General features: G+C 47.0%; 5 protein-coding genes across 5 annotated transcripts; 3 read left to right on the top strand and 2 right to left on the bottom strand.

The window, feature by feature from the left end:
• Nucleotides 1-8,059: 8,059 nt before the first annotated feature.
• GGS22DRAFT_65670 (uncharacterized protein) lies at nucleotides 8,060-11,211 on the top strand. Its single transcript, XM_047967698.1, has 3 exons — nucleotides 8,060-8,886; nucleotides 8,949-8,956; nucleotides 9,644-11,211. Exons 1-3 carry the CDS (start codon nucleotides 8,258-8,260, stop codon nucleotides 10,864-10,866), a joined length of 1,860 nt encoding a protein of 619 aa, XP_047822821.1. The 5' UTR covers nucleotides 8,060-8,257; the 3' UTR covers nucleotides 10,867-11,211.
• A 3,916-nt stretch (nucleotides 11,212-15,127) lies between these two features.
• GGS22DRAFT_152854 (DNA mismatch repair protein MutL) lies at nucleotides 15,128-17,877 on the top strand. Its single transcript, XM_047959751.1, has 3 exons — nucleotides 15,128-15,504; nucleotides 15,567-15,746; nucleotides 15,805-17,877. The coding sequence occupies exons 1-3, from the start codon at nucleotides 15,412-15,414 to the stop codon at nucleotides 17,695-17,697; spliced, it is 2,166 nt and encodes a 721-aa protein (XP_047822820.1). The 5' UTR covers nucleotides 15,128-15,411; the 3' UTR covers nucleotides 17,698-17,877.
• Nucleotides 17,878-17,941: 64 nt separating this feature from the next.
• GGS22DRAFT_65653 (uncharacterized protein) lies at nucleotides 17,942-19,153 on the bottom strand. Its single transcript, XM_047967697.1, has 5 exons — nucleotides 18,989-19,153; nucleotides 18,735-18,900; nucleotides 18,575-18,649; nucleotides 18,395-18,481; nucleotides 17,942-18,321 (listed from the first exon to the last, which is right to left on the bottom strand). The coding sequence occupies exons 1-5, from the start codon at nucleotides 19,028-19,030 to the stop codon at nucleotides 18,251-18,253; spliced, it is 441 nt and encodes a 146-aa protein (XP_047822819.1). The 5' UTR covers nucleotides 19,031-19,153; the 3' UTR covers nucleotides 17,942-18,250.
• Nucleotides 19,154-21,252: 2,099 nt separating this feature from the next.
• Nucleotides 21,253-24,519, top strand: GGS22DRAFT_184559 (Pro-apoptotic serine protease NMA111; the record flags this gene model as incomplete). Its single annotated transcript, XM_047964199.1, has 4 exons — nucleotides 21,253-21,593; nucleotides 21,655-21,851; nucleotides 21,928-24,228; nucleotides 24,287-24,519. The coding sequence occupies 4 exons, from the start codon at nucleotides 21,253-21,255 to the stop codon at nucleotides 24,517-24,519; spliced, it is 3,072 nt and encodes a 1,023-aa protein (XP_047822818.1).
• A 1,387-nt stretch (nucleotides 24,520-25,906) lies between these two features.
• On the bottom strand, nucleotides 25,907-26,864 carry GGS22DRAFT_65616 (uncharacterized protein). Its single transcript, XM_047967696.1, has 2 exons — nucleotides 26,473-26,864; nucleotides 25,907-26,413 (listed from the first exon to the last, which is right to left on the bottom strand). The coding sequence occupies exons 1-2, from the start codon at nucleotides 26,765-26,767 to the stop codon at nucleotides 26,007-26,009; spliced, it is 702 nt and encodes a 233-aa protein (XP_047822817.1). The 5' UTR covers nucleotides 26,768-26,864; the 3' UTR covers nucleotides 25,907-26,006.
• Between the last annotated feature and the right edge of the window lie 86 nt (nucleotides 26,865-26,950).

Below are 26,950 nucleotides of genomic sequence, written 5' to 3'. Positions count from 1 at the left end.
GAGGTCCACTAGATGCAGTACATATGTCCTGCGTGGATATGTAGGTAGTATGTAGGTACCTAAGGAAATTGGAGATTGGGATTGAGATGGGATTGGGGATTTAACGAAGGCGACACAAGATTGACGGTTGTAGAGTGACAAGTGACAACATCGAAAAGTGACAATTTGACAATCTCCCATAGAAGTTTCTTTACGGTGGATTAGGAAGGTGAACTATTTCTCCTGCCACAACTTCCACCGCGCCGTGTAACAATGTAACGGATCCATTCCGGAGCGGAATATCGATATCAAAAACCTTATGTTGGAACTTTAAATACGAACCTTTGTTGATAGATTCGTACATACTAGGTACATGTGAATGATAAAGTTCAAGGTTATACTGCATTGTACATAGCTGGATGCATTAGATATCTGCGTCTAGGTACATGTAGCTACATAATTATAGTGCGGGTGTGGCTTTCTTAGCGGTGAACCGGCTCTGATTTTTCCGCTTGTTAGCGGCCACAAGTGGCGTACGGGAATGTTCCGCGTGCATAGTAATTTCTTCTTCAGATCCCTCCAGACAATTCTTGTATGTACTACATAAAGGTCCTGGGGAAAAGGCGCTTTACTTGAAAAAAAAGAAAAAAAAAAAGGAGAAGAAAATCATGAAAAATCTCCGAGGCTCCGGCTAAGAAGATCTTCAACTATGAAGCATGTTCTTATCGTTTCGAATTATTATCTAGTATTAGTTAGTACCTATCTATATCTGCGTAAGGCTTGCGCATAGGTCGGCTTAGGACAGATATTCCCAAGTTCTTTTTTTCTTCGTTACCCCTTGTATATAGTAAGCCATCTGTGTCATCACCCGCTAAAAAGAAAAAGTACCTTGGTATACGGCAGTACATAATTTGGTGACGATACTTATTCGGACGCGTTTGTACTGGGTTCGCAAGGTTCGGTGATCCACGACCAACCCAAGACGCGATGGCGTCGGGTAGCGAGAGGCAAGGACTAGAGAGCTTGTCAACATTGGGAGAGAGGCTTCTGCACATGCCGGAACGCATCATGCATCAGGGTCCCATCCCATGTGGAGATCATGGCAGTAATCTTAAGTCCAGCTGATCTCGGGTGAAAATTTGCGGTGTACAAGGTACCGACAGAAGTTAGAACGATTAGAAAACCACACGACGTTGTGTTGTTGGCACCGAAGGAATCTATCACTATTGAAAGAATGTGATTTCAAGACGAAAACGCCGATGATCTTACTTCAATTTATTCCGAAGGGCTGGGCGTCTATCGAAACCGCAGATCTGCAACCTTTTGCCGCTGACGTTGTTAGAGGTTAGAAGTTGGAAAAGGGAAGTGGAAAGTGGAAAGTTAGGAGATAATAGGCGTTAGAAGTTAGAAAGAAATGTATGTAGGTATGTAGGATATAGTAGGTAGGTACTGATAGTATTGATAGTAGGTACTAATGGTACTGCGCGCAATTAAGGAAGGCGTCGAACCAGAAACAACCAAGCTGTTTTGGGAGTATAATTGGCCGTTGCCCGGTCACTTAAGAATCTTCAGACATTAGATGACAGGAGAGTGGTCCGTTTCCTTGGTGGCCTCAGCAAGGACGCAAACTATTGGACTCGGGAGGACGCTACATGGCAGCCGAACGCCTCGTAGATCTCGGTCCAGATTGAGAGACTTACCAGCTTCCAAGCTTCGGTGGCAGCAGGTGGGTTTTGGTGGGGGTAATTCTATCAAATCGAAAGAGAATAAAAAAAAGCACTCAGGAGCTTTCTCCTTTCCCCTAGGGTTTCCAGCGCTCTCAGGGTCTTTATTTACGACAAAACTAAACAATGGCGAAACTGGATAAAGGCGAATTCTGTTGTCCGGTTGCTACGGAAGTTTCTTCCACGAAGCGCCTTATTCTCCCGGCATACGAGAGTCCAGACGGCGTCTATGCGCTTCATTCTTGTTTGAGACATATCGTGTACATAGGGTCCGGCAGGTGTGGGTGTCGAAGAGCGTAAAAAAGATCCGCGGGCGCTTGTTGAGAGACGGGCTGGGCGGGTTGAAACCAATGGCGGGGATCGACCGGAGGATTTAATCCCCTAAGATAGGTAGGTAGATATGTATGTATGTATGTATGTATGCGATAGATTACGACGGTGGGCTGTAATAGGATTGACAGACTCGCTCAACTTTCCAATATTGATCAAGTTTTACTCTGAGACTTGGCGGGACCGAAAAGAGACGCGGGGTTACTACAGATTTCGAATATGTAAAGAACTCGTATGTACATAGGTAGATAGTACATATGGATGTAAGTAGATATGATATACGATATAATGCTGGGTAGTTCGGTAGGTATATGTGGCTACATATATGATGTCGACCTGATAAAGTGCTGATGAGGCACAAAACTCGACAGAAAGTTTAATAAGCCGAAAATGGCCAAGATACAATATACAAAAGAATACAGGGAATACAGGGAATAGGCAGGGCGGACAGGGCAGACAAGGCATTCGCCGGCATAATGGGCTAACTATCGTAATGCTAGTCTGGTTCCCGGAGAGCGGACGCGATATGAAAGTGTAACTTTATTAACGGACGCATTGACGATGATAATTAATGTAGCAGTCTGATCTATTTACGGTCTTGAATTCATCGACCCTAAAAGCAACCAGAAGCAACGAGAGGTAATCCGAGGCAATCAGAGGCAACCAACGTCAACATAGGAGAGGTCGAATTAAAGAGCAAAGAAGGGTAGATAACGTGACGGGAAGATTTGACTGGCTGGCAAGGCTTCTAACATCCAAACCTATTAAAAACGCGGTAAGCGTGTAATATGTAGTTTATTAACCTATCCGCCCGAAGGACAACAACCTTGAACTTACGAGACAACTCGTTGGACAAGCCACAATATAAGGAACCGTTGTATGACCACATGGCAGACCGGAATCCTTGCAGCCGCATTCCAGCCACAAAACTCATCGGGTACACGGGTAATATGTATTGCATTAGCAGCCCTATCCAGAGATGGACGCAGGTAAGACTCGTAAGTATACACACCCCTTTATCAGTATCTACCTAGGTAAAGGAGGAGGGAGTCGATGCTGGATGTTACCCCTTTAACCTTCCATGTACGTACTAGGTAGTTACCTAGTAGTACATAGTAGCAAATAACTGACGATAATCGATTAGACGGCACGAAATGCATGGTATAATGGTTGCCATGTGCTATGCGTTACATGGTAGGGAACTACCGCAATAGTTATTGCTAGCGGGATGACACCGTCACATTTGGTAACTTTAGACTAAAGATGTATTGATTATGTACATGGCTAATTGCTTGGAAGATCGGGTTCTTCAACAAGAGATTTGTGATCTTGTCATCTCTCAAGACGAGACGAGACGAGGCGAGCCGTAGACCGCATCGTAGCATGCTCGGCTGGATGGGCTGGATGGGCTGGATGGGCTCCTATGTAGATGGGCTGACTGGGTTGGCTGGTACAATACCAAGCCCTTCCGGGATTGCGCAAGGCGGAATAGTTTTAGAAAAACGTGCGAGCTTCCATCTCCTATTAGCCAGATATTTTACTATTTTACTATTTTACTGCGTAGTAGCCGTGAGAGGAAAGACGACCCTGCAGAAACAAGATAGACTACTACATCTATTTACCTCCTATGCAAAGTACCTAGTCGCCGATGGAGCCCGTACCCTTTGCCATTTCGGGATCATGCGTTAGCACGCTTACCCGGTTCTATCTAGCCCGCACATGCCATCAGGTCTAGGTACTGGTATTGTACTGGCCTGGGTACAGTAGAACTAATCCTAAATTGATGTGACCTACCACATAACCCCACGCCGATCACCGCTGGTCTCGAATCCCTTTCAAGACTGGCGTCTTTAATTTGAGTATCTAGCTCTCTATTTTCTTCACCAAAGTTCCTCTGGGGAAATGAGGCGTTATGTTGACATCCAACGAATAAGGCATTGAAAGCTCGGACGATGTGACTGTCGATCCTCGCATCGCATCGCACCATATGTATCATGATCGATAGTCTTTCCTCATCCTTGTTATGACGTTCGTCATTGCCGTGCAGGGGGTTTAGAATCTCGAGTCTAGACTGGATGTTGTTTTGGAAAGGGTAAAGGGGAAAAAAGGGAAAAAAGAAAAAAAAATAAGAAAAAAGCAACGACCCTTTTTAGAGTCCGAGGTTTAAGCAACTGACGACATGACTAGCAAAGACGCAACCAGGCACGGGTAACGGGTAACAATGCCTAGACCCAGGTATTTGTCTAGGTACTAGGTAGGCTAAACCACGCACGGTAATAGCTCAATAAGCATTTAAGACATGCGTAAAAATCAGGACATGTCGTCGTCCTTACTGGCCTTTTTCAAGTTTTATGTATTATGCTACTACCTGACAAGACTGCAAAGACTATAGATAGTAAGAGTAGCGAGAAAAGTACGCTGTAATAAAATAGATAATAACACGCTCAATAACACGATCATGCAAGGCTAAGAATATAAATGGATCAGCATGGGATATATGTAGGTATGTACAAACTTTTCCAATACATATTCGAATACTTCGTACATATAACCAAATACTGAATGCATGAACTCGGCAGGCCTTCCTTGTCTCCCTTGACCAATCCTTGCCTCGAGCCACGCCCAGCTTGGCTTCCCCGTGCAGAAAATGATCGAAACCCAGAACTGGGTTACGTAGTACCTGCAAGATTTCCCCATGTCGATTGCCAGTTGATTATCTATCAAGATGCGTTATACGTGCCTACAATACGAGGTGAAATGAATTACAATCAAAAACTCGACTTCATCACATCCCTCAATAAGATTCACCCACCTCAGATGCGACGATGATCGTTGAGCCGCCGCTAAGGAACTGCCGCCGGGTAGGGATGCGGCCAAGTCCCTCTGAAGTCCGGTTCCGCACAAGCCTCCCTATCATTCTAACCCATGTTGCCATGCTACAGTGCATCCCTCATGGATTTCGTTTTTTTAATCTTTTCTTTTTTTTACTCCTACATAATAGTACTTTATTTCTTCACAACGTATTTTATATCTGCGGGCCAAGATTATCCACCATTGAAAAGTTGATGCTCACGATCTCCATACCGAACGAGAGTGTTATGTATGTACGTATGTTATGCTGTATACATATTTCTGTGTCCACCGTAACCTTTACTGTTTAGTGGTTACATCTGGTATCATCTAGCATTATCGAGGAAGTATCCGGTAAACTCTGATGCTATTTATTATAGTGGTGGCTGGCGTGAGGTTGGGCTGGACACTATATCTACTAATCTATTTACGAATCTGACTTTTCATCTATTACTCTAGTAAACTCCACGAGGTGTTGTCCTTAGTTACGTACTAAAGGCTCGGGATACTACCTCTTTACGTTATGGCTTCTTACCGGGGAGTACCACCCAACCTGCCTTTTAAAGGTGTGGAATATGTATGTAGAGCCTCAACAGAGGGTTAGTAATAGTCTAATCAGGTACAGCGTACTTCTAATACTGCCCCTGACCGTCTTCTTTAGTGTGGACGTGTGGTCCAAACTCAAACATCCCTGGTATATTTTTCTAGTGAAAAACTGATCTCGAATATTCGGTGATCTTATTGTTCCCTTATTTACATCATCTTCATATAATGCACGTGTAAGATGCTGCTCCTCAATCTATTTAATTGAGCTGAGGCCTGAAGGTGAGGCCTTCTGGAGCGCTGTTCCTCCAATCAGAATCTCCATCCGGTCAATAGTCGAGTCGCCATTTGACGCCGGAATCCCATTTAGTCAGTGTTATTATTGTTATTTTTTTAATATTATTATTTTGCCTTCCTTCAACTAACCGTGCCATTCTTTTTTTTCTTTCCCCCCCTACGTGGGTCCTTGGTCATCAAATACTCACAAGCAAAACATGACTCCCTATTACCTACCTACCTTCTACCTAAAAACTACTTACAGCGGCAAGTTAAAACATCCAAATCCACCAAAATCCACCTTATTCATGGCGACATTCAAAACATAGAAACTCCTCAACAGAGCCACTTAGCGTTCCTTGCAGTATATTGGAAGTTACGTGCATGCCAGCTCACATACCTACTACGCAAGGACGCATAACCGGGCATTTTCTTAAACTGCTTGTCTTGCATCCCGCTCCCACCCCTCTTCAGGAGTGGTCTACGTACCGTTCGTTTCCCCTTATTAGCTGGAGGTACCATGTGAGGTCAGAGACAGTAGCAGCCACCAGGTCGGCCTCGAAGCCTTAGACCGGCAATCAGACACGCACCCCCCTCTCTACATAAAAGCCGTTGAACAATACACCCCCCTCTATGTATGTACATAGCTACGCAGCTACGTAACTCTAGACTCCTGCCCCTTCGTCTCTTAGTCCCTCGAATCTCGATAAACCCTAGCCAATTAAAGACTCATGTTTTAGAAGTCTTGTCTCATTATTTCCGCTGCGCATTTCTTAGCAATCTCAAGGCGCTCAGACATAGTCACATCATGGCACTCACGCGGGGAATTCTCAGATCGCCAGGGGAAAAAGAAAAAAAAAAAGGTCCAAGGTCTAAAGGTCCCATAGCGGGCTAGGGGAGATAAAAAAAATACATACCTAGGTATTTAACGATCATTATATTGCATGGCAAGCAAGGTATGATATGCGTTATAGTATTATTGTGGGATATTAAGCAGATGAGGGCATAGGGGATTTCGTTCATCGCTACAGGCATGTATCGCTATTAGGTAGCTAGGCGTGGAAGACTGCTACACCTGCTACATAATACATGCTACGCAGTACCTACTTACTCTCTCTCCCCGTTACCCTTGAAAATCCCTGATCAATGATTAGCAGCCAATGCTTCCCCGTTGAGGGCAAGGGTCTACCCTGACAGGTCCGCAGCGCCCATGGGACCCCTGGAAAGAGCTAGGATTCTACCATCATGGCCACCATGTCAAAAAAAAGAGGTCCACTCTCTATCTAGCACTACTACCCATCTTCATCCTTACTCTCAGCACATTTATTAGCCGGCTAGACTAAAACTAGTACTTCCTGTACGTCTAGTGTGTGCTTCGCTCTGTGCTGTGCTCGCTCTCCTTGCCCATTGCTGTGTTGTTCCTTAGACAACATAATCTGCAATCCATAATCTTTATTATTAGCCTCTTGCATGCTACATGCTACATGCCTACTCGCCTTGTCGTCACATCGACATCGACCAAGCTCCAGGGATCTCTTCAGACTGTCTTTCTGCTACCCTTCTTGCCTTTCCCCATGCCCACTCCCTGTCGTAGTAGCAGAAGTAGTACTTAGAACCCCCCCTAGTCACTTACTGCCCAGCCCAGCAGCGCTCGTGCCAGCGCATTCTCAGTGCTCATCAACGAAGAACCGCCAAGCAGACCTGGCGCGTGTGCAGCAAGTGGCCTAAGTACTTTCGTATGGCGCCCCAAAAGAGCTTGTACCCTGGTTCGTACCTAAATTGTCCCAATCTCTAATATTAAAGTCGCACAAAAGCCTCCCGCGACCTTATCCAGACCCAAAAGTTGTCGAGCTTCTCCATCTTGAGTCGACAAGTCGGCATCATCTAGCTCTTGCCCGACGCAGCTACCGCCGCTGGCACGTTGCCCTTCCCAGGCCTCCAAGACCCAAGAGCTATCTGACGGTGCTACAAGGAGAGAGTGTCGTGTGTCTTGTGCTGCAGCTCCCCGTCATCCCATCTCCTAGGTTTCCACCAACTCCGCCGCGCGCCGTATCACTGGATTCCCTAACCTTGACTGAGCCAGTATCACAGACGATTTTGCTTGTCCGACCTGTCTTTGAACTCTCGCCATCGAAGTCAGGCAGGACTGAGGTCGCCATTCCTAACACTTAGTCTCTTCTCTTCTTCTCGACCTGCCTTGGGCCATATAACTTTCTAGCAACAAACACCCCGCGGAACTTGGGGAGGAAAAAAAGTTTGATAATTACCCATCTAATTTTCGAGAAAAAAAATCTTTCGAGTCTGGATTGCGCTTGCGGATCTGAAGAAAAGCGCTGCTTACTTACCAATCGGTGCGGTCTAAAAGTCCAAGCGATTTCCAAATCTAGTCTTCCAACTACCGAATCGGCCAGGGCATGCTATTCCTCCAGGATCGAAAACCCTATCTCTGAACGGTGTTGCCGTGCTCCCAACTAGAGTACCAGGCCGCCGTTGAGAAGGAGAAGAAAGCGTTAGGAGCTCAGGGTCCTATCGTGTATCCTTCTTAGGCTGCATCCATGCAAACCCTTACTTATCGTGCTGAGCAGTTGAATTTCCCGCTCGGCCAGCGCCGAGGTGTATCGAATCTGGCGAACTTCGCTCTAGACCTGTCCTGGGCCAGAGCAGAGACGGATTGTGCTCTGAGTAGCACAAGGGCGTATCCCTCTCCGCCCATGTCAGGGTCTCCACCACCACTCCCGCCCAAGCCAAACCCAGAGGTCGGTGATCGAGGTCAGGGAGGCTATCAGCCTGTTAGTCATGATGCGTATCGGCCAAGCTCAACAGTTCCAGGAGGCGAGTATCGAACACAACCACCGCAACCACCATTATTACCACCAACTACCAGCGCCCCTAGAGGGTATATCCCAGAGGGTCCGGAACGGATGCCGTATCCAACCTATCATCGCCCAGACGAAACGATGGGAAGACCAATGTCCTACACCCAGCAACTACCGGGCCCGATGGCTCCCCAGCCTCAGTATCCGCTCCCACCCGTAGTTGGACCCAGCCTTGGACCATCACCTTACGCACTACCAGGCAACCCCCCAGGAGCTGATAATCCGCCCTTTACCTCGCCCAAATCCCAAAGGAAAACCAAGGGTCATGTGGCTTCGGCATGTGTGCCCTGCAAAAGAGCACATTTAAGGTACTACCGCAATTTTTGGTTCCCTCCATCCCAGCACATTTCCAGAAGCTAACATTTCTTAGATGTGATGGTACGTATCCCATTCCGATTTTTCATTATTTCCCATTACATGTTGTATGCTCCTAGAAGTGGTCATGGCAAAGAATCCGCGAGAAAATGAGACCCCTGAGTACAGTATTCAATACCAGCCGGAGATCGTCTTCTGGGTGACAAAGCACAAAGATTTTGTGGATTCTCCCAATCGTGGCCATGCCTGTGGACAGATGGGCTTTAGTCTGAAAGGAGACGATCCTTTGGAAATCAGGGGCGTTTCGATTTCTAGTGTAACTGCTGCAAGAGACCAAAAAGGGCGCCAGGAACCACCTTTAAGGGGGCGACTTGAGTTTGAGAAGTAGCTCCCGTGTGAATGGCAAAAATTGTCGAAGCAGAATACAGCGCAAAATACGGGGCAAGAAAGATGCGGGTGGTTACCACGGAGAACGTCGGAAGGTGCTATCAGCAAAGCTAGAGGCAAGACCGAAGTTGCCTCAAGCACCCGACGTTGAGAAGCTGCGGTCTCTGTCCTTGCCAGACATCTTCGGATTGTCTTAGCCACGTGCTTCCCATCTGACCGAAAAGACGCCATAAACACCCGTGGAGCATACCTTCCATATTCCGAGCTGGTTCCATCGAAAACTGGACAACTTTTTTCCTCTTTCATATATACTCACGTGTCACATAGTCGTGGTATAAAAAGCTGACCATCTGATGTGAATAGCCCAGCGACCCTGTTCTCGATGCCTTAGCAACGGCAAGGAAGATTCCTGCGTCGATGTTCAACATAAAAAGCGCGGCCGACCTCGATTACGTGATGACAACCAACCTCGATTTGACGCCGGAGCGAGATTCCCTCATCCAGCCGACCCTTCTTCCATGCGACGACCAGTCTCCCTCTACTCACCGATTAGCGCAGTTTCTGCCTCCTCATACGAAGACCCCCTCCGAAGAAGCCATTCTTACAGAGTTCTAAAATCCCAGCCGAGCGATCCCATCGCACCTAGATATCTCGAACGTGGATCAGCCGCAGATGCAAACATCTATCCTGCCCCCCTATCCATACCCACACGTGCACCCGAACCAGTAGCATTCCTAACTATGGATTTTGAGATTTCCAAGGCGTCGAGTACTTTTGTTGAGGCAGTGGGATCCAGGTCGATCTTAGGTCGAAGGTTGTTGGAAGTTGTCAGTCCGAACGAGCGCGACAGAGTCGTTGCACTTCAAAGGTCTCTGCAAGATGAGCAGACTAGGAAGGAACCGAATTATCTCCCGCCAATCTTTGGAAAACAGGAGACCGAGAGAGTAATACAGGCTTTACCATTCAGCCCTGAATCGATATCGAGGTTCCAACTAGATCGCCAGGATTTCTTCTCGTTCATGTCTGCAGATGGACAGCAGCGGTCGTACCCGATTCGTATCGGGCTTGCGAAAGAGGATTCGATATACTTCATCGTGTTGCTGATAAGTCGTCCAGTCCAGCCATTCCCACATCCTTCGCCCTCTCCTCACGCTCGAGAATTCTCATATTCTTTCCAACCTCAACCATACGCTCAGTTGACCCCTGTTTCCGGCTCTTTCGATCCTGGGCGGCCACGGTTCGGAGAATCACCTCGTGAGGGGGGCTATACGCCACGGCAACCACCAACACCCGCACCTCTGGCTTCGGGTCTCACTCCTGGTGTGAGTCCCAACGTCCCTTCTTATTCTGCTGCTGGACCTGTGCGAATAGAACCCCAACCAGGTCCCTCTCATCACATCCCAAGAAGCGAACTTTCCATGGCTCGGCCGCCTCAGCAGGTGGAATATCAACTGCCTCCCATTCGTGGACCGGGACAGCCCGGTCCCTCGGGGGAAGCGTCCGGTTGGCAGCGAGATGACCGATCAGGACGTGTCGACATCGGTGGATTAATAGAAAAGCCCGACCCTTCAAGACGAGGGCGGTAGCGGTTGGTCGACATTGGAAGAACAACAAAACCCATGGCTATGGGTTAGTTCGACTTTTTTCTTCGCGGGCTAGTTGCCTTCGACGTCTGCTCGCGAGATTAATGTTTCATACCACACATCATTCATACTCGATTTGTAAAATATACCCATATCGCGCATCCGTCATTTTCAGTCGCGCAGGATACCATGTACAACATAATGCATCTTTCCATCTACATATCATACCTCCCGTCATTACACGGCTTCTGATTTTTCCAGGGCTGTTTTAATATTAGCATGATCCCGTGGTCCCTTTTCGCTGCCTTGAGCTAGCCGTCTGGACTCGGATTCGATTCCTGATTTTTCCCGACATTCTCGTCTTGGTCAGGTCAGGCTAGGCCAGGTCGTCGTACTGCTAGTTGCATTGTCGAGTTTTCTTTTTCGGACGCGGCGCTTGCGGCTCTTATTTCGCCACAAACCGGGAACTTGTGCTACACCGGGAGGCGACAGCACGAGAGGAGAAGAGGAGAGGAGAGAGCAAGATCATAATGATAGGAGTCGTTCATTCGGAAGATCTTCTGCGTCTTTCATGTACCATATATTAAGTCGAAATTTTTTTGGAGGGTGGTGTTTTTGTGACGTGAAAGGGGGGAAGCGGTGGTCCGGTGACAAAGCCTGAAAGCGCCCAGCTTAGCCGCGCCCAACTATTTGATGGCAAACTTGTTGTACCAGACAACAAACGGGCGGGGTCTTTCGATTTCGGGGTCTCTCGCTATCATATTTTTCCAATCTTGTGTATATTGTTTTTTTCCACTTTCTGATCTCAGTCTGCTCTCGTATCTGACCAGTGGTATTGGCCAAGACGAGAGGGTGAACTCTTATGAGGGCGAGATCATGTAATAAGATATTAGTCTTGAGAAATGAATCCTGTATAGGTAGAAAAATAGCGAGCAGGCGAAGAGGACCACGCACAGGACGTGTAGGTTAAATGGCCGAACACGAATAGGTGTGGTGGAGGAGAGCAAAGTAAAAAGGTAGAATTCACAGAGTTAGGGATGGATATAGGATATATCAATGAAACGAAACACTTTTTGACAGGGCAATGAAAGGAAATTTGGGTCCAGAAAATGAAACAAGCGCGAGAAAACAAGAAACAGCATGTTTACCGCGACCATCAGAAATTTTTGGGTTCGGGACCAGGCTGATCAAATCCCATCCCATCCATCAGATCCATCCAGACTTGTCAATACAACCCAGGAAGCGAGCTTATAATCCGCCTCAACTAACCCCTAAGGATTCGGCCCGTACTACCTTTCGACCCCCGTCCGTCTCTTTCTCGATCTTTTCTCTGCCGTCTTCCTCTTAAATCTACAATTATGTTGTCAGGTTAGGCGTAAGCGTCAACCAGTAAGAGGTCAGTGCTGGGACCAGTTGCTAGGTTCATTACGGCGGTTTGATATGATATCGAGGTCTATAATATAGTTGACTCGTACCGGGAAGATTCGTTTCATTTCCGGGAATTACGACAGTACACATCAACAAAGCACCATTCAAGAGGACGCAAATGCTCATCAGTCACACATCTAAGCTCTTCTCTCCTCCACACAGACGGAAAATAAAATCCCATGGGACGAAGTCACCGCCTAGATACTTACACACACACGCATGGCACACGATACGCTGGCAGACTCGTACGCATCCGGGCAAATGAGCCAATGCTCACTCCGAACCGCTGTCGCCCAAGAGGCTCTTCCCCTCTTTTTCTTACCATGCTGACTTGGGTATTCCTTGCTGGAAGTCTCGATCTTCCTGGCTCCGATCTCTTCACATACATGCGTAATACATGCCGTTACCGTGACAGGCCTTGCCAGCCCGCATCTTGCATCACACCGCAAGATAAACACAAGGAATAAAAAAAAACCGACGCACGTACCATGCCGTGGAGAGCCCCAGGGCTGTGTGCATGGACAAGCTTAACCTTGACGTGCGACTCAGTGCCGCGGTTGGCTCGCTGAGCACCTTGTCATCAAACGGTCCAGGCGCCGGCGCAAGCGCTAGGGGGTTTAACGTGCCAGTTTACAGCGTATGTGGTGTCTAGGCTCTTTTGTATTTTTCAGAGCAAAGCCGCGGTTGAGATTACCTACACCTACATACAGCGGATTGTACATACATCAAGCTACTACTACGGGTCTTGCTAACGTACATACACACCTACATGAGATTATCTTATGTGGTGTGTCTGCAGGGGTGGTTCAATGGGTAAAATTGTCCGAGCCGTTGCAGCGTGCGCGCAGTGTTACAGGAGTGCCGTACCGTACGAGCTCCACGGATGCACCATGGAGCACGGGTAGGGTGGTAGCGTCTAATAAGCTAACGCTAACGAGAGAAGGGGGAAAACGAAATAAAAAGCCCCGACTGGTCAGCGCTCTTCCTTATTTTCCTTGAAAATCCCCAGTTTAGAGCGATGATGCTTGTCATTGCGGAAACGATCACTCACACACAACAACTACGAAGTACACCGTACACCAACAACTAACCCATGTTGTTGGCCCGCGAAGCCGGGGACGGGATTCCTGGGTTAGTAAGGAATCCTTCAAGCCCAAAAGTGACACATCGCGTGTGCGTTGAGATATCTGTAAGGGAGAAATACTCGTCACACATATCCCATCGCTTTAATATTTCTCGGCTTGCCTTTTTAGATCTACCCAACACATTAAATGCGTGGTGCCCAGTTCCACCGGTGTGTTGAACCTCCTACGTCAGCGACTATTAGGTACCTAAGAAGACTAACCGGGAAAAGTTGAGCAAAACAAGATGACCTACATACGCCGTAAGAAAGTGGCTTAAGACATACATAACGAAATATTAGTGCCCAGGTAGGTATAGCTTATAGCTTAATACACAAGTCATATTTACTAGTCGTGGCTTTGAGGAAACTATCTCGATCTCTCTATTCCAGCTTGGGCAGGTGTCTGTGGAACTATACAAAAAAATTGGAATGGGTGGCTTCGTCGTTGACATTAGCAATCCGGAATACGAAATAAAGCATCGTAGCCTCGCCTCGATGCGAGATAAAGCTGTCCCTACCGTCGCAATCTGGGGCGGGACATGACCCGGTTCTAGGCCAAGCCACTTTACGGTCTATGTAACATTATATCATCTCCATCGGCCGAATTTTCTCACATTGGGCTTGAAAGGTGCCCAAATATTTGCTTATCCTTCATCACGGATTCAACTCTTCGACCCCGAATACAGCAGACTTTCAAGTCTGATTGGACACGGCTCGTCTGACCTCATTTCGTCGACCCTCTTAAAGACCTTGCCCTTTTCATGCAAACCTCGCCATCACAGGACTTCACTTACTGAACGTTTCCCCGGTGATAGTACGGCTAGAATCGGACGATGTTGGGCGAAGTCGCATTAACCATTATGTTCATCTTCCTTGGCGGTTTAGCGAGAGATCCGCCGAGTACCAAACTTGACGGACACACTTTTGCGATGAGATGGCGCCTAAGCCGTGGATTAAATTATCGGGTAGCATCCATACACGTTCAGCCATTCCGTTGACGGAGGACCGGTAACCTCCGGAGATTCTTTCTTTGTCCGGACATTTACACCTCAGAAACGAATTCGATTTGTATTTCAGTGACAGTATAACCGAGGCCATTCGTATTGAGCCGGCTTTATCGACGACATGTTTACATAAATTTTATTCAACTTTCTAAATGTATTCATATCACTATATCTTGAACAAGTCTAGACCTTAAAAGGGGAAAACAATTTATAATAAACTGCCAAGTCATATCATGCATTCATCCAGTAGGCTTTAGCATAGTGAATCTTGGCCCCTTTTTCGGCATAATAGTCAAGAGGCAAAAAATAATATGAGCCATAGGAGGATTGAGTTTGAAATTTACTAAAAGTGAAGCTAAGAAAAGATATTTGGACAACACAAAAATACATTTTCTAGAAGAGGTAAACGACAACTCGCTAACAATTGCAATTTTATTATTTAGAGTCGAGAGCCACATCTTGTAAGACGTAATCCTTGAAAGTCAATTGGCGTCTATCAATTTGACCAATCACTGTTATCCACTAGGAAATAAAAAGGAGGCCCGAGCGCTTGGACGAACACAGTTTAGGGTCACAGTGTGATCTCCTTATTCAAACTCCACCTGAGCTAACGGCGAATTTTCATTGGGCGGATAAGCCCCGCTCTTGCCTTACCTGTCACCTACAGTACCACTTTAAAGTTGCCGACTTCAAGTGTCACTGCTTCCAAGTTCTCATAGAACAATCCAATGAGACAACAACTATTTTCGTGGCTGCTTTACTAGTCTCTAACAAATACTCTATTCTTACAACAATTTCTGAGGCTCCACGAATCATTTAGACCAGCGGGCTGTTCTATTTGCCTTGAAAACCTTGTCTGCATAGCAGCTTCACCTTGATAAATCTAGCGACAGTTATGGTTTGAAAGGTGAAAAAACATGCTTGCAACGGGTCCTAAAAGAGGATCTTCATCTCCCCGGTTGAGTTTTCGGCATTAGTAGTACCAGCATCACGATGCCTGATCCCATGGAAGTCGATGAGCCAAGGGGTACGAAACGAAAGGCCCCATCGTCTTCGGCAGATGAAAACGCTCCACGCCGAATCAAGGCTAGTCCGTTCGCATCTTATATTAAAGTAACATATATCTGATTCTATATTCATGCATTTAGGCACTAGACCAAGATGTTGTAAACAAGATTGCAGCCGGCGAGATCATTGTAGCTCCGGTACACGCCTTAAAGGAGTTGATCGAGAATGCCGTCGATGCAGGCTCGACTTCCATAGAAGTATTAGTCAAGGATGGAGGCCTTAAGTCATTGCAAATCACTGACAACGGCCATGGTATTAATGTGAGTTTTACTCCACTTGCCATCATGCCATGAGCTCCATTTCTAATCATCATGATAGAAAGAGGATTTGCCAATTCTTTGTGAAAGGTTTACTACGTCCAAACTGAAGAAGTTTGAAGACTTGAGTAATATCGGAACATATGGTTTCCGAGGTGAAGCTCTCGCTAGTATTAGTCATATTGCTCACTTGACAGTTACTACAAGAACGAAGGATTCTGAATGCTCATGGCGAGCTCGATACGATGGGGGCAAGCTGTCCCCTGCGAAGCCCGGTCAATCGGCTGACCCTAAACCTATTGCTGGGCGAATTGGTACACAGCTATTAGTAGAGGATTTGTTCTACAATGTTCCGACACGACGAAGGGCTTTCAGGTCCCCCTCGGATGAGTTCAACAAGATCATTGACATGGTGGGGCGCTATGCAATCCATTGTGCTAATGTTGCCTTTTCTTGCAAAAAGCATGGTGATGCGGGCACGTCAATCACAGTACCGCAACAAGCTTCCGTAATAGACCGCATCCGCCAAATTCATGGAAATTCCGTCGCGAGCGAACTCATAGAATTCAGTGCTTCTGACCATCGTTGGGGTTTCACGGCTTCAGGGTGGGCCACAAACGCGAACTACCATATAAAGAAAACCACACTTCTCCTTTTCATTAACCACCGCAGCGTTGAGTCGACCAACATCAAGAAGGCCGTGGAACAGACTTATTCCGCATTCCTTCCCAAAAACGGACACCCATTCGTATATCTCAATCTCGAAATTGACCCTCAACGAGTTGATGTCAACATACACCCGACAAAGCGAGAGGTTAACTTCCTCAACGAGGATGAAATTATCCAATCAATATGTGAAAATGTCCGCGATAAATTGGCCGCAGTCGATACAAGTCGCACCTTCATGACGCAGACCCTACTCCCTGGCACCATGACCGCCGATACCTCCAAACAAGATAGTGACAACTCCGTCTTTAAGACGCCCGCTGGACCGCGAAAAACACCAGTTCGACCTGATGAAAGTAAAATGGTCAGGACCGATGCTTCCCTGCGCAAGATAACTAGTATGTTTCCGGCTATATCGCAATCCCCGACCCCAGGTACGTTGAGTAATACCACACGTGATGTCGCTCAAGATCCTGTATACGAAACAACGGACCGCGAACCGATTATATGTCGACTTACTAGTGTGCGTGAGCTTCGCTCTGCCGTCAGAGATGACATGCATCACGAACTAACCGAAGTCTTTGCTAATCATACTTTCGTTGGCATTGTGGACGAAAAACGCCGGCTGGCTGCTATCCAAGGAGGCGTCAAGTTATTTCTCATCGACTATGGCCGGGCCTGCTTTGAGTACTTCTACCAAGTCGGGCTCACAGATTTTGGCAATTTCGGTATTATAAAATTCCAGCCTGGACTAGACTTACGTGAAGTGCTCAAGATTGCGGCCGAGCAAGAAAAAGCCGTCGCCGAGGATAGCGATGCGTTTGAAGTGGATGATGTTGTGGATACAGTGGCAGAGCAATTAATTGAGAGGAGGGAGATGCTGCTCGAATATTTCAGCTTTGAAATATCTCCGGCGGGGGAGTTATTGACCATTCCTCTACTTTTAAAAGGGTATACACCATCTATGGCAAAATTGCCACAATTCCTCCTTCGCCTTGGCCCCCACGTAAACTGGACGGATGAGAAGCTCTGTTTTGAAACCTTCCTCAAAGAACTAGCGACATTCTATGTTCCGGAACAACTCCCCACTCTCCCAGGCAACGACGAGACGGAGGAAAACGTCCCCGATGAGATCAAAGCAAGAAGGTCTCAAATCCGTCGTGCGGTAGAACACATATTCTTCCCGGCGTTTAAGGCGAGATTGGTGGCAACCAAATCATTTATGAAAGGCGGCGTACTTGAATTAGCAAGCCTCAAGGGGCTTTATAGGGTCTTCGAGCGGTGCTGATGTCTTCGCGGAGGATATGATACCCATTAAGATTGTAGATACGGATTAAAGAAAAGATTGCTGTTTATAGGAAGGGATGGAGAATGGCGATGCTTTGCTGGGGTCATGAAGTTTACAAAGTGCTTTTTACAGAGCATAGCTCAAAGTATGATAGTTCTAAATCAAAGACTTTGAACGGAGATGTATCGGATAATCATATCGCATACTACTGTGAAATCGAGGATATCTTAAGAACTTAGTCAAGCAGAGGAAAGCAAAACGAAACTTTATTTGTGTTGTTGCTAGGGCAAGCAAGTTCATTGAGGCATCCACGGCGATTCCGTGGTTCTTATCTGCATACAGCAAGAAGAAACCCATCCATCATTTTGATCCTGAGCGGTGGTGCATGTGCAAATGATTGCAGTAATCGGCACCAGTAAGTGTGCGCAGATGAGAGCGATAGCATGATGTATGCAACCTATCCTCCCATAACGTCCGAATTCGCGAGTCATAGGATGAAACTCATCCTCATCCGTAGAAAACCAGGGTTTAGTGGTTTTCAAAGTGAGCGAACTTATGCTTCGTCGTTGGCAAGCTTGTCGTTAGACTCATCCGCCGATGACTGAGGCTCTCCCTTAATCTTGCCTGTGTGGAATATGTATGTTAGTATATGAAGGATGAGGTAATGTAGAGGGTGTATTTGAGTTGGAATACATACCATTCTCGCCATCGAGAGCTTTAGCTGATTTCTTGCGTGAGGCTGAGGAAGTGAGAGCCTTCTTGACGCGAGGCTTGATGTCTTCGTCTGTTTTGGAGCATACATGTTAGTATTTAAATGACGACAAGGGCATATGTCCTAATGGAGTGGTCAAGAGGTGAGAGTTGTATGAGTACGTACCATCGTCACTGCCGAAGTCCTCGGTCTTTCTCTTCTTGGATTTCTTGCCACGGCTGGCGGGAGTCGGGGTAACAGCTATGTGGATTGTTAGCTTGCGACTGATGTAAGATGAGGTGGCTCAAGATAGGACAGCGAGATAAAGTCAGTCAGATTGACATACGCGACGAATCGTCGTCGCCCATAGCCATGAATGCGGCGTGCTGAGTACGGGCGGCAGTCCAGGCATGCATCATGCTTCGCTTGGTACGACCCGGTAGGCTGACAGAGTCATACGGGAAGCCGCTGCTACCGCTTAGGGCTTGGATGGCCTGGACGAGAAATGAGACCTAATATGAAATGTATTATTAGCTTACCCTTGTGGTGAAGGACTTGTGTACCGCGGTGTATGTCATGCGGGTAATGGGAGCGACGTACCTTCTCATTCTCAGACCACTTGGCAGGCTTGCCGGCGGACATGATGGCGGTTTGATTTGCTTCTTCTCAAAGTATTAGTTGTGGGAATGTGAAACTGTGGAAAGTGGAAATAATGATGTGGCGGTTGCCGATGTACTTGATCAAGAGAGAAGAAATGTTGGTGGCGGGTAGGGTTGTAGGAGAATAAGGAAAAGAAGGACGTGGCTTGCCAAGGCTTGGGAGAATAGGTAGAAGGGAAATACCAAGCGGATACTCGACATGAACCATAAGTCACGATCAAGAGGAAACTCGGAGACTCGAGGTCGGTAGTTTACCTATCGAAGCATCCAAGTTGGCAGGTGGACACTGGAGATGTGGAATAATAGAATTATGAGGAAGGAGACTCTGAGAGAGGCAAGTTGGACATACCTTAAAGATGGAGCTTGCTGTGTCGAAACCGGGAGTTAGGTAAAGGTTGCTGTGGAGAGAAAGAGGGAGGAGTGAGAGAGTGAATAACCAGAGTAACCAGAGGGAAATGGCGACAGGCAACAGAATGGGACTTGGTGAATTATTAAATGTAAATACCACTTTGGACGGTCTATTGCTGGTTACCAGCCGGGTGTACGGTAGTCGCCATCATCTATTGGTAATTACTTCACTGCTCTCTGCGTGAATATCGAACTTGCCTATACCTATGCCTTTCCTATAGACGCCGGTTGCCACACAAAGTAGAACTTATCACAACTGTATTCATGGAGGCATCTCCCAATACGGAAGCACTCGATGATTAAACGGGCATCAAGTCCGCTAGACCCACTAACACACATTGCAGAGCTATCACGCGTTTTGTGATAATCATATTCTTGTGCGTAGTTCTTGTGTATTTACAAGGTACGATTTGGCCGATGGCTTGGATGTGCGTCTGGAAATAGCTGGATTTCGGTCGTCCGTGCACAAAAGCAAATGCATTAACATGGTTCCAGATCCTTATCCAGATGTCTTTCAGCCCTATGATCGGGTTAGGGTGACGGAATAGTAATAGATTCCAATCAAGAAGTATTGATTTATCATAAGTGATGTATCTATTCACGGTCACTTTGAATTCGTGCGCCGTATAGACCATGTGGAAAGGTATGAAACATACGGAAAGCGTTCCGAATGGCCTTCGGCGCCTGCTTACTCGCCACCACATCACCTGGCAGTGAAGTGCCCGCGGAGACAAAGATTTCAGTGGCTTTGCTTGCTTTTTATTTATCTACATAACGATCTACCTAGAATCATTGGGTATAAGCTTACTTCTAGACTCTAGTTGGAACGAGAGAAGAGATACAATGACTGACAATGTTCAAGACTCGAACCAACGTCCAACATTATGATTTCATTGGTAAATTTGGTCTCTTTTACAAACTTGTTACTTCTAGAGAACTCGAGTTGCTCTCATACCGGACATCCACGAAAGCCTCTTTTGCTGTTGACATGCAAGTTTAGTACTTAGTACTTCCAGAATAGCGAAGTTACATCAGCCAGGGGCATAGCACGTGAAAGCCACCTACGTACCTAAGTATCGGGTCCAACGCAAGTGATCTGTACTCTGATTAGTTTATCGTCCCCTACCCCGACGCTAAGATAAGGGTCCCGTTATCGAATCCTTGCTGTCCCTTCTTCTAGCAAAACTTAATCTTGTAAGATGATGCAGATTGCAGACCTCTTGCCAACATACTGTATGTAGACGGGTGGAAGTTGCCCTCAGCCAAAATCTGCGAATACCTAATATTTTTCCCCCATTACATTCGGTCCCATCTTTAATTCCTATCCAATTCAACCTTCAGTTTCCTTCTTCGAAAAGCATTTAGAATATTGCTTAAAAGTGCAGCCTGGAGATCTATAAGCACTCGCATCCTATTCCATCGTGTAGAAACACCGTCCACCCGCGTCATCATTGTCATCGTTACTACTATCGTCGCGATCACAATCTCGATATAAAATTCGAATTACCTAAGAGTCAATTAGATGTGTCACAGTAAGAAGGAAATAATTAGTGCTATATGAGGCGCTTTTTGCCTTTGCGCATTGCTGACTCAGGCTTTACTCGATTTCTACCACCGTCGTTAATCTTGTCTCGAATTACGTCGCCCCTGCGGTTCGCGTCCCGGTGCGCGTATAAGCCTATTATTCAGCCTAGACTCACCTCTTGTCATACGCGCCAATTCACTGTACATTCAGAGTCGCGTAGTTGCCAACACCAACACCAACACCAGGAGGGAACCAACCCAACTAAAACAGATATGAACGGGACTCAATCCTCGCGCACCAAGCGCAAAGCCTCTTTCTCTCCTCACGACCATGATCGCCCACAGAAACATATTCGACCAATTAATGGAAAGATGTCGCCGAGCGAGAACACACCCGATACCGAATTACCTAGTTTCATAGAGGACGATATTGCCGACGAAGATATCTCTATGCTCTACCCACAAGCCACTGCCGATACAACAGAATGGCAAGCTACCATAGAGAATGTGGTGAAGAACGTTGTCTCCATCCGATTCTGCCAGACCTGTTCTTTCGATACCGATGCTGCCTGTGCCAGCGAGGCCACAGGATTTGTTGTCGATGCTGAGAAAGGGTAAGGATATATGCATGAAAATAAATACATTGGGATCTTCAACCAGCTAATAACTTGGCAGGTATATCTTAACGAATAGACATGTTGTTGGTGCTGGTCCTTTCTGGGGATATGTTGTCTTTGACAACCACGAAGAAGTTGACGCATACCCTGTATACCGAGATCCCGTTCATGATTTCGGCATACTGCGTTTTGACCCCAAAGCTATCAAGTATATGCCCGTAGCGGCTCTGCCGATTCGCCCGGACTTAGCGAAAGGTATGTTATGTATTCTGTCCCTTGTGAAATTCATCTTACGAGCTGTTTTTCTAACATTGTTACTTTCCTTTTTTAGTCGGAGTCGAAATCCGAGTTGTCGGAAATGATGCTGGCGAAAAGCTCAGTATTCTTTCCGGCGTCATTAGCCGACTTGACCGTAACGCACCTGAATATGGCGAGGGTTATAGTGACTTCAACACCAATTATTATCAGGCGAACGCTGCTGCTAGCGGGGGCAGTTCCGGAAGTCCCGTGGTCAATCTCGATGGCTTTGCTATAGCCCTTCAAGCGGGCGGAAGATCCGACGGCGCATCCACCGACTATTTCTTACCCCTCGATCGACCGTTGCGAGCTCTTCGATGTATACAAGAGGGTAAACCAATTGAGCGAGGCACAATTCAGTGCCAATTCGTTATGAAACCCTTTGACGAGTGTCGTCGCCTCGGTCTTACGGCGAGTTGGGAGAAGGCTGTTCGAGAAGCATTTCCTAAAGAAACCAATATGCTCGTTGCCGAGATCATACTTCCTCAGGGTCCATCCCATACCAAGATTGAAGAGGGAGATGTCCTTTTGAAGGTGAACGGAGAAATGATCACACAGTTCATTCGACTTGACGATATACTGGATTCGAACGTTGGCAACACAATTCAAGTAACCCTTCAACGAGGAGGTAAAGATGTCGATATCGATATTGAAGTTGGTGATCTCCACAGCATCACCCCAGACCGATTCGTAACGGTATCTGGAGCTAGTGTACACAACTTATCCTACCAACAAGCACGCCTCTATGGGGTTGCTATCCATGGTGGTGGTGTTTTTGTGTGCGAATCAACTGGCTCTTTCCGTTTCGACAGTGCAGACAGCGGGTGGATGATACAGAGTATCGACCAGAAGAAGACTCCCGACCTCGAGACCTTCATTGATGTTGTTAAGCAGATCCCGGATAAGAAACGCGTGGTCGTTACTTATAAGCATCTTCGTGATCTTCACACTCTGAACACAACTATCATCAATGTCGATCGACATTGGTCGGCGAAGATGCGGTTGGCAGTGCGGAATGATGTGACCGGGTTGTGGGACTTCAAGGACATCGCTGATGCCTTACCTCGTCGACCTCCAGCGCGCGTCAAGTGTTCCTTTATTCAACTGGAGCACACATCTCATCCGGCTGTTGCCGATTTAGTCCGCAGCTTTGTACGTGTAGGCTGCACTATGCCTCTTAAGCTGGATGGGTTTCCTAGAAATCGGAAATGGGGAATGGGCTTAGTGATCGATGCTGATAAAGGCCTAGTGATCATTTCGAGAGCAGTCGTCCCTTATGACTTGTGTGATATATGGATTACAATTGCCGACTCCATCGTTGTCGAAGGCAAGGTTGTCTTCATGCACCCACTCCAGAATTACGCAATTATCAAGTACGACCCAGCCCTTGTTGATGCACCAGTCTTGAGCGCTCGGCTTAGCAAGGACAGCATTGCGCAAGGAGCTTCTACGACATTTATCGGATATAATAGAAGTGGCCGAATTGTGCATGCTGCTACCACGGTTACTGAGATGACAACAGTTGCCATTCCTGCTAACTCTAGCGCTCCAAGGTACCGGGCCACTAACATCGACGCTATAACCGTCGATACAAATCTAAGTGGGCAATGCGGCAGTGGAGTTCTCGTCGATAAGGATGGCACAGTCCAAGCCTTATGGCTCACCTACCTCGGCGAGAGGTCCTCTGGCTCCCGAGATGAAGAGTATCATCTCGGTCTCGCTACACCTACTCTATTACCGGTCTTATCCCAGATCCAGGAAGGCCGTGACCCCAAATTGAGGATGCTACCGATGGAATTCCGGCCTATCGCCATGTCTCAAGCCAGAGTTATGGGCATCTCTGATGATTGGATAGAGAAGGTAACTCTAGCCAACAAACACAACCATCAATTGTTTATGGTTTCGAAATGCACCTTCGAACGCGATAATGGACCCGTTGTCTTACTCGAGGGCGATGTTATTTTGACTCTGAACGACAAGATCGTCACGCGTGTCTCAGAACTCGACGTGATGTACTCACATGAGGTTCTTGATGCAGTGATTGTGCGAGAGAGCAAGGAGATGCGCCTTCAGGTCCCAACGTCCCCGGCGAATGATGTGGAGACCAACCATGCTATTTCGTTCTGTGGAGCTGTACTTCATGTTCCTCATCTCGCGGTCAGGCAGCAGATTAGCAAGCTACCGAGTGAGGTATATGTCTCTGCTCGAAGCAGAGGTTCACCAGCTAAGCATTATGGACTTGCACCAACCAACTTTGTCACCCACGTCAACGGCGAACCAACCCCGGATCTCAAGACCTTCTTGGAACACGTGATAAAGGTCCCGGATAATACTTGTAAGCACCTCCTCTCTTTATCTATCAAACGAAGTAGATTTTACTAACATTATATCAGATTTCCGATTGAAGGCTATGACATTTGATAACCAACCTTGGGTCATCACGATGAAGAAGAATGAGCACTACTTCCCGACTGTGGAGTGGATCAAGGACGGCTCAGAGCCGTGCGGCTGGCGACGTGTTACATACGAGAGCGGCAAGCCTGTCGAGGGCGAGCCAACAGAGGGAATCCTACCTCTGCAAGACGGGGAGGATGCCGAGGCTATTGACGACGACGGTGGTATTTAGGGTCTATTCTTGTGCGCAACTGTCTAAATTTGCGTGCCGGGTGACACAGCACTGGGAAGGGCGCACTTTATTATAGAGCTCTTGTAAATAGACTAATGAGGTAAATACTAACGGATAGGCCAAGTAGGGGGGCTTCTTGAATAGCTTTGCTACGAGACCTTTGTTTTATTGCATCTTAGTTCCTGCTGGTATGAGTGACCTATGTTGACCTGTCTGTTTCTTTAGTTGTCCACTCTTCTCTCCCCTTACATATAACATTTACTGCTATGCTCGGTGGATCCCATCTGGGATATTTCAGCTCAGACTCAAGCTAGACTTCATTGATTCTTGATCTAGATAAGAGAAAGGGGGCTAGTGAAAGGAATAGGAGCTGAACAGCAGGTGCAATCCAGCGAAGAGCAATTACGACAGGCACACCCCTATCTATTTACCCAAGGCAAGAACACCCATCCCAACAGCAAGCATATAATATTAAAGAAGAAAGCCAAAACCATATCTCATCCTAGACTTTCGAAACCGCCCCATCTCGAGGTCAAGTGGTACTGGTGACGCAACCCACTGGTACCGGTGGCGCAACCCACCCTACTTCCTCTCAAATCTGTACAGTCGCGGGGTTCGAGTCTGGGGTGAGCAGAGGCCTCTCCAAAAGTCCTTTTTGTTTTTTAAGGGGGTTTCGAGGGAATGGAATTGTCCCTAAGGTATTGGGAGATAGAAGTAATTGATTGCAGACAATTGTTTTTTTTAATTTTGACTCTGTTTGTACTGGTTTCAAATCTTAGATAGGCACCTACGCCACTTTCGCGTACACAACGGGAAGATGAGATCACGAACCCTATTGTCGTCTCTCATACCGCGACGGTGGTTCATAGCATATTTCACCTCATCTCATATTTATAAAAACAATTATCAAATACTCAAACTGAGATGTTCTGTATTACCATATTCCAGGGTCTTTCTATGATAGATACTATGCTGGTTATGCTTACATAAGCATACAAGTTATCGTGAATCTACGAAGAGTCTGGCGTGCGATTTACAAGCAACCAACCAGGTAATCCAGCCTCTTCGGAGGAATGAGGCGTCCTTCCATGCAATTGCCATTCATGGGACCGAAAGATATCAAGGCTTCGAAGCGACTCCCCGAGCCCCAGGCTATTCGCAACGCAGCCAATGTGCAAAACCCCGATTGTTCAACAACAGAGAACGTAAAAACAATCAACTCCCCGAACCCCAAACGGCTCGACCGAGCCGAACCCGTGCCAGCAAACTTCAAGGGCCCAACCCGCATTCTATGATGTATCGAAGGGTATCAATAGTATAATCAAATAACAAACAACCAACGGGACCCAGCCAATAGGGATTATAGGTCGGCGCAAAAGAAAAAGAAATCGATCATCGTAGCTCGTTCCATCATCGTACCATATAGCCTTGTCGATACGTCGCTCCTAACTTCCTTCCATCTATGGTAAGATTAGTGTTGAAGTAGTTTATAGGAGAGCGGCGAAGGCGGCGACGATGAGGAGTATCGCACCGCTAGCGGGAACGCGGATGCTGTCGGTGCCTGCGGCGACGATACCGTTATCAGGGGCTGTTGGCGAAGGCGACGATGACGAAGACGTAGCTGCGGGGGCGGCGGTTGTGGTCGGTGGTTCAGTGGCGGTGGACCCGTAATCCCCAGTAGCTGAAGCGCTTCCCACAATCTTAAGTGAAGTGGCGCTCTTGGTCGCGGAAGCATTTGTCGAAGATGGTGTGGATGTAGAAGTGGGGGTGGGCACTATAAGGGATCCAGGAAGGCTATAAGCGGCAGCGCACTGCTTAAGAGTCATGCTGTCGGGACAACACCAAGTATTGCCTTTATCATCGGCGCTACAAAAGTAGCCCTGATCACAAGAATCTATACGATAATTAGTCGGGTTCTATACATATTTAATTTATTCGCCATTTAAATCTTACCTCCGGTCTTACCGGGACAGCATGTCTGATTGCCGGCCTTATTGAAACAATGTACGATACCGTCCTTCGAAGGGCATTGCGCAAAGCCTTTGCCACAAGCTTCGTCACAGGTATCTCCAGAACCACAAAATTGCTGCTCGGGAGAATATCCGCCATCGTCGCGGCGGTCGAGACCGAAGATACTTTTGGCTGACATTTGTGCGAGTTTTAACTTATATGGTTGACGTACGGGTTCGGCAATAGCCTGGCCGGCAAGGGCCATGATGGCGATCGAGGAGACTGTTTGGAATAACATGGCGATCAGCTCTCTTATATCGAGGATTAAAATATGTAATATAGGTATGTATCGTAGGTTGTAAGTTAAATAAGGTGAAAAACGTAGGAGTTAAAGGTTGTTTCGTCGGGTGTCAAAGATAGACTATGGTAAGTATAAGATAAAGTGAGTGTAGGCTCGACGGAGCTATAACGAATGACACGT

This window comes from Annulohypoxylon maeteangense, assembly GCF_022496945.1.
Source record: "Annulohypoxylon maeteangense strain CBS 123835 unplaced genomic scaffold GGS22scaffold_2, whole genome shotgun sequence".
Lineage (NCBI taxonomy): Eukaryota > Fungi > Ascomycota > Sordariomycetes > Xylariales > Hypoxylaceae > Annulohypoxylon > Annulohypoxylon maeteangense.
This window is presented reverse-complemented; position numbering and strand designations above follow the sequence as displayed.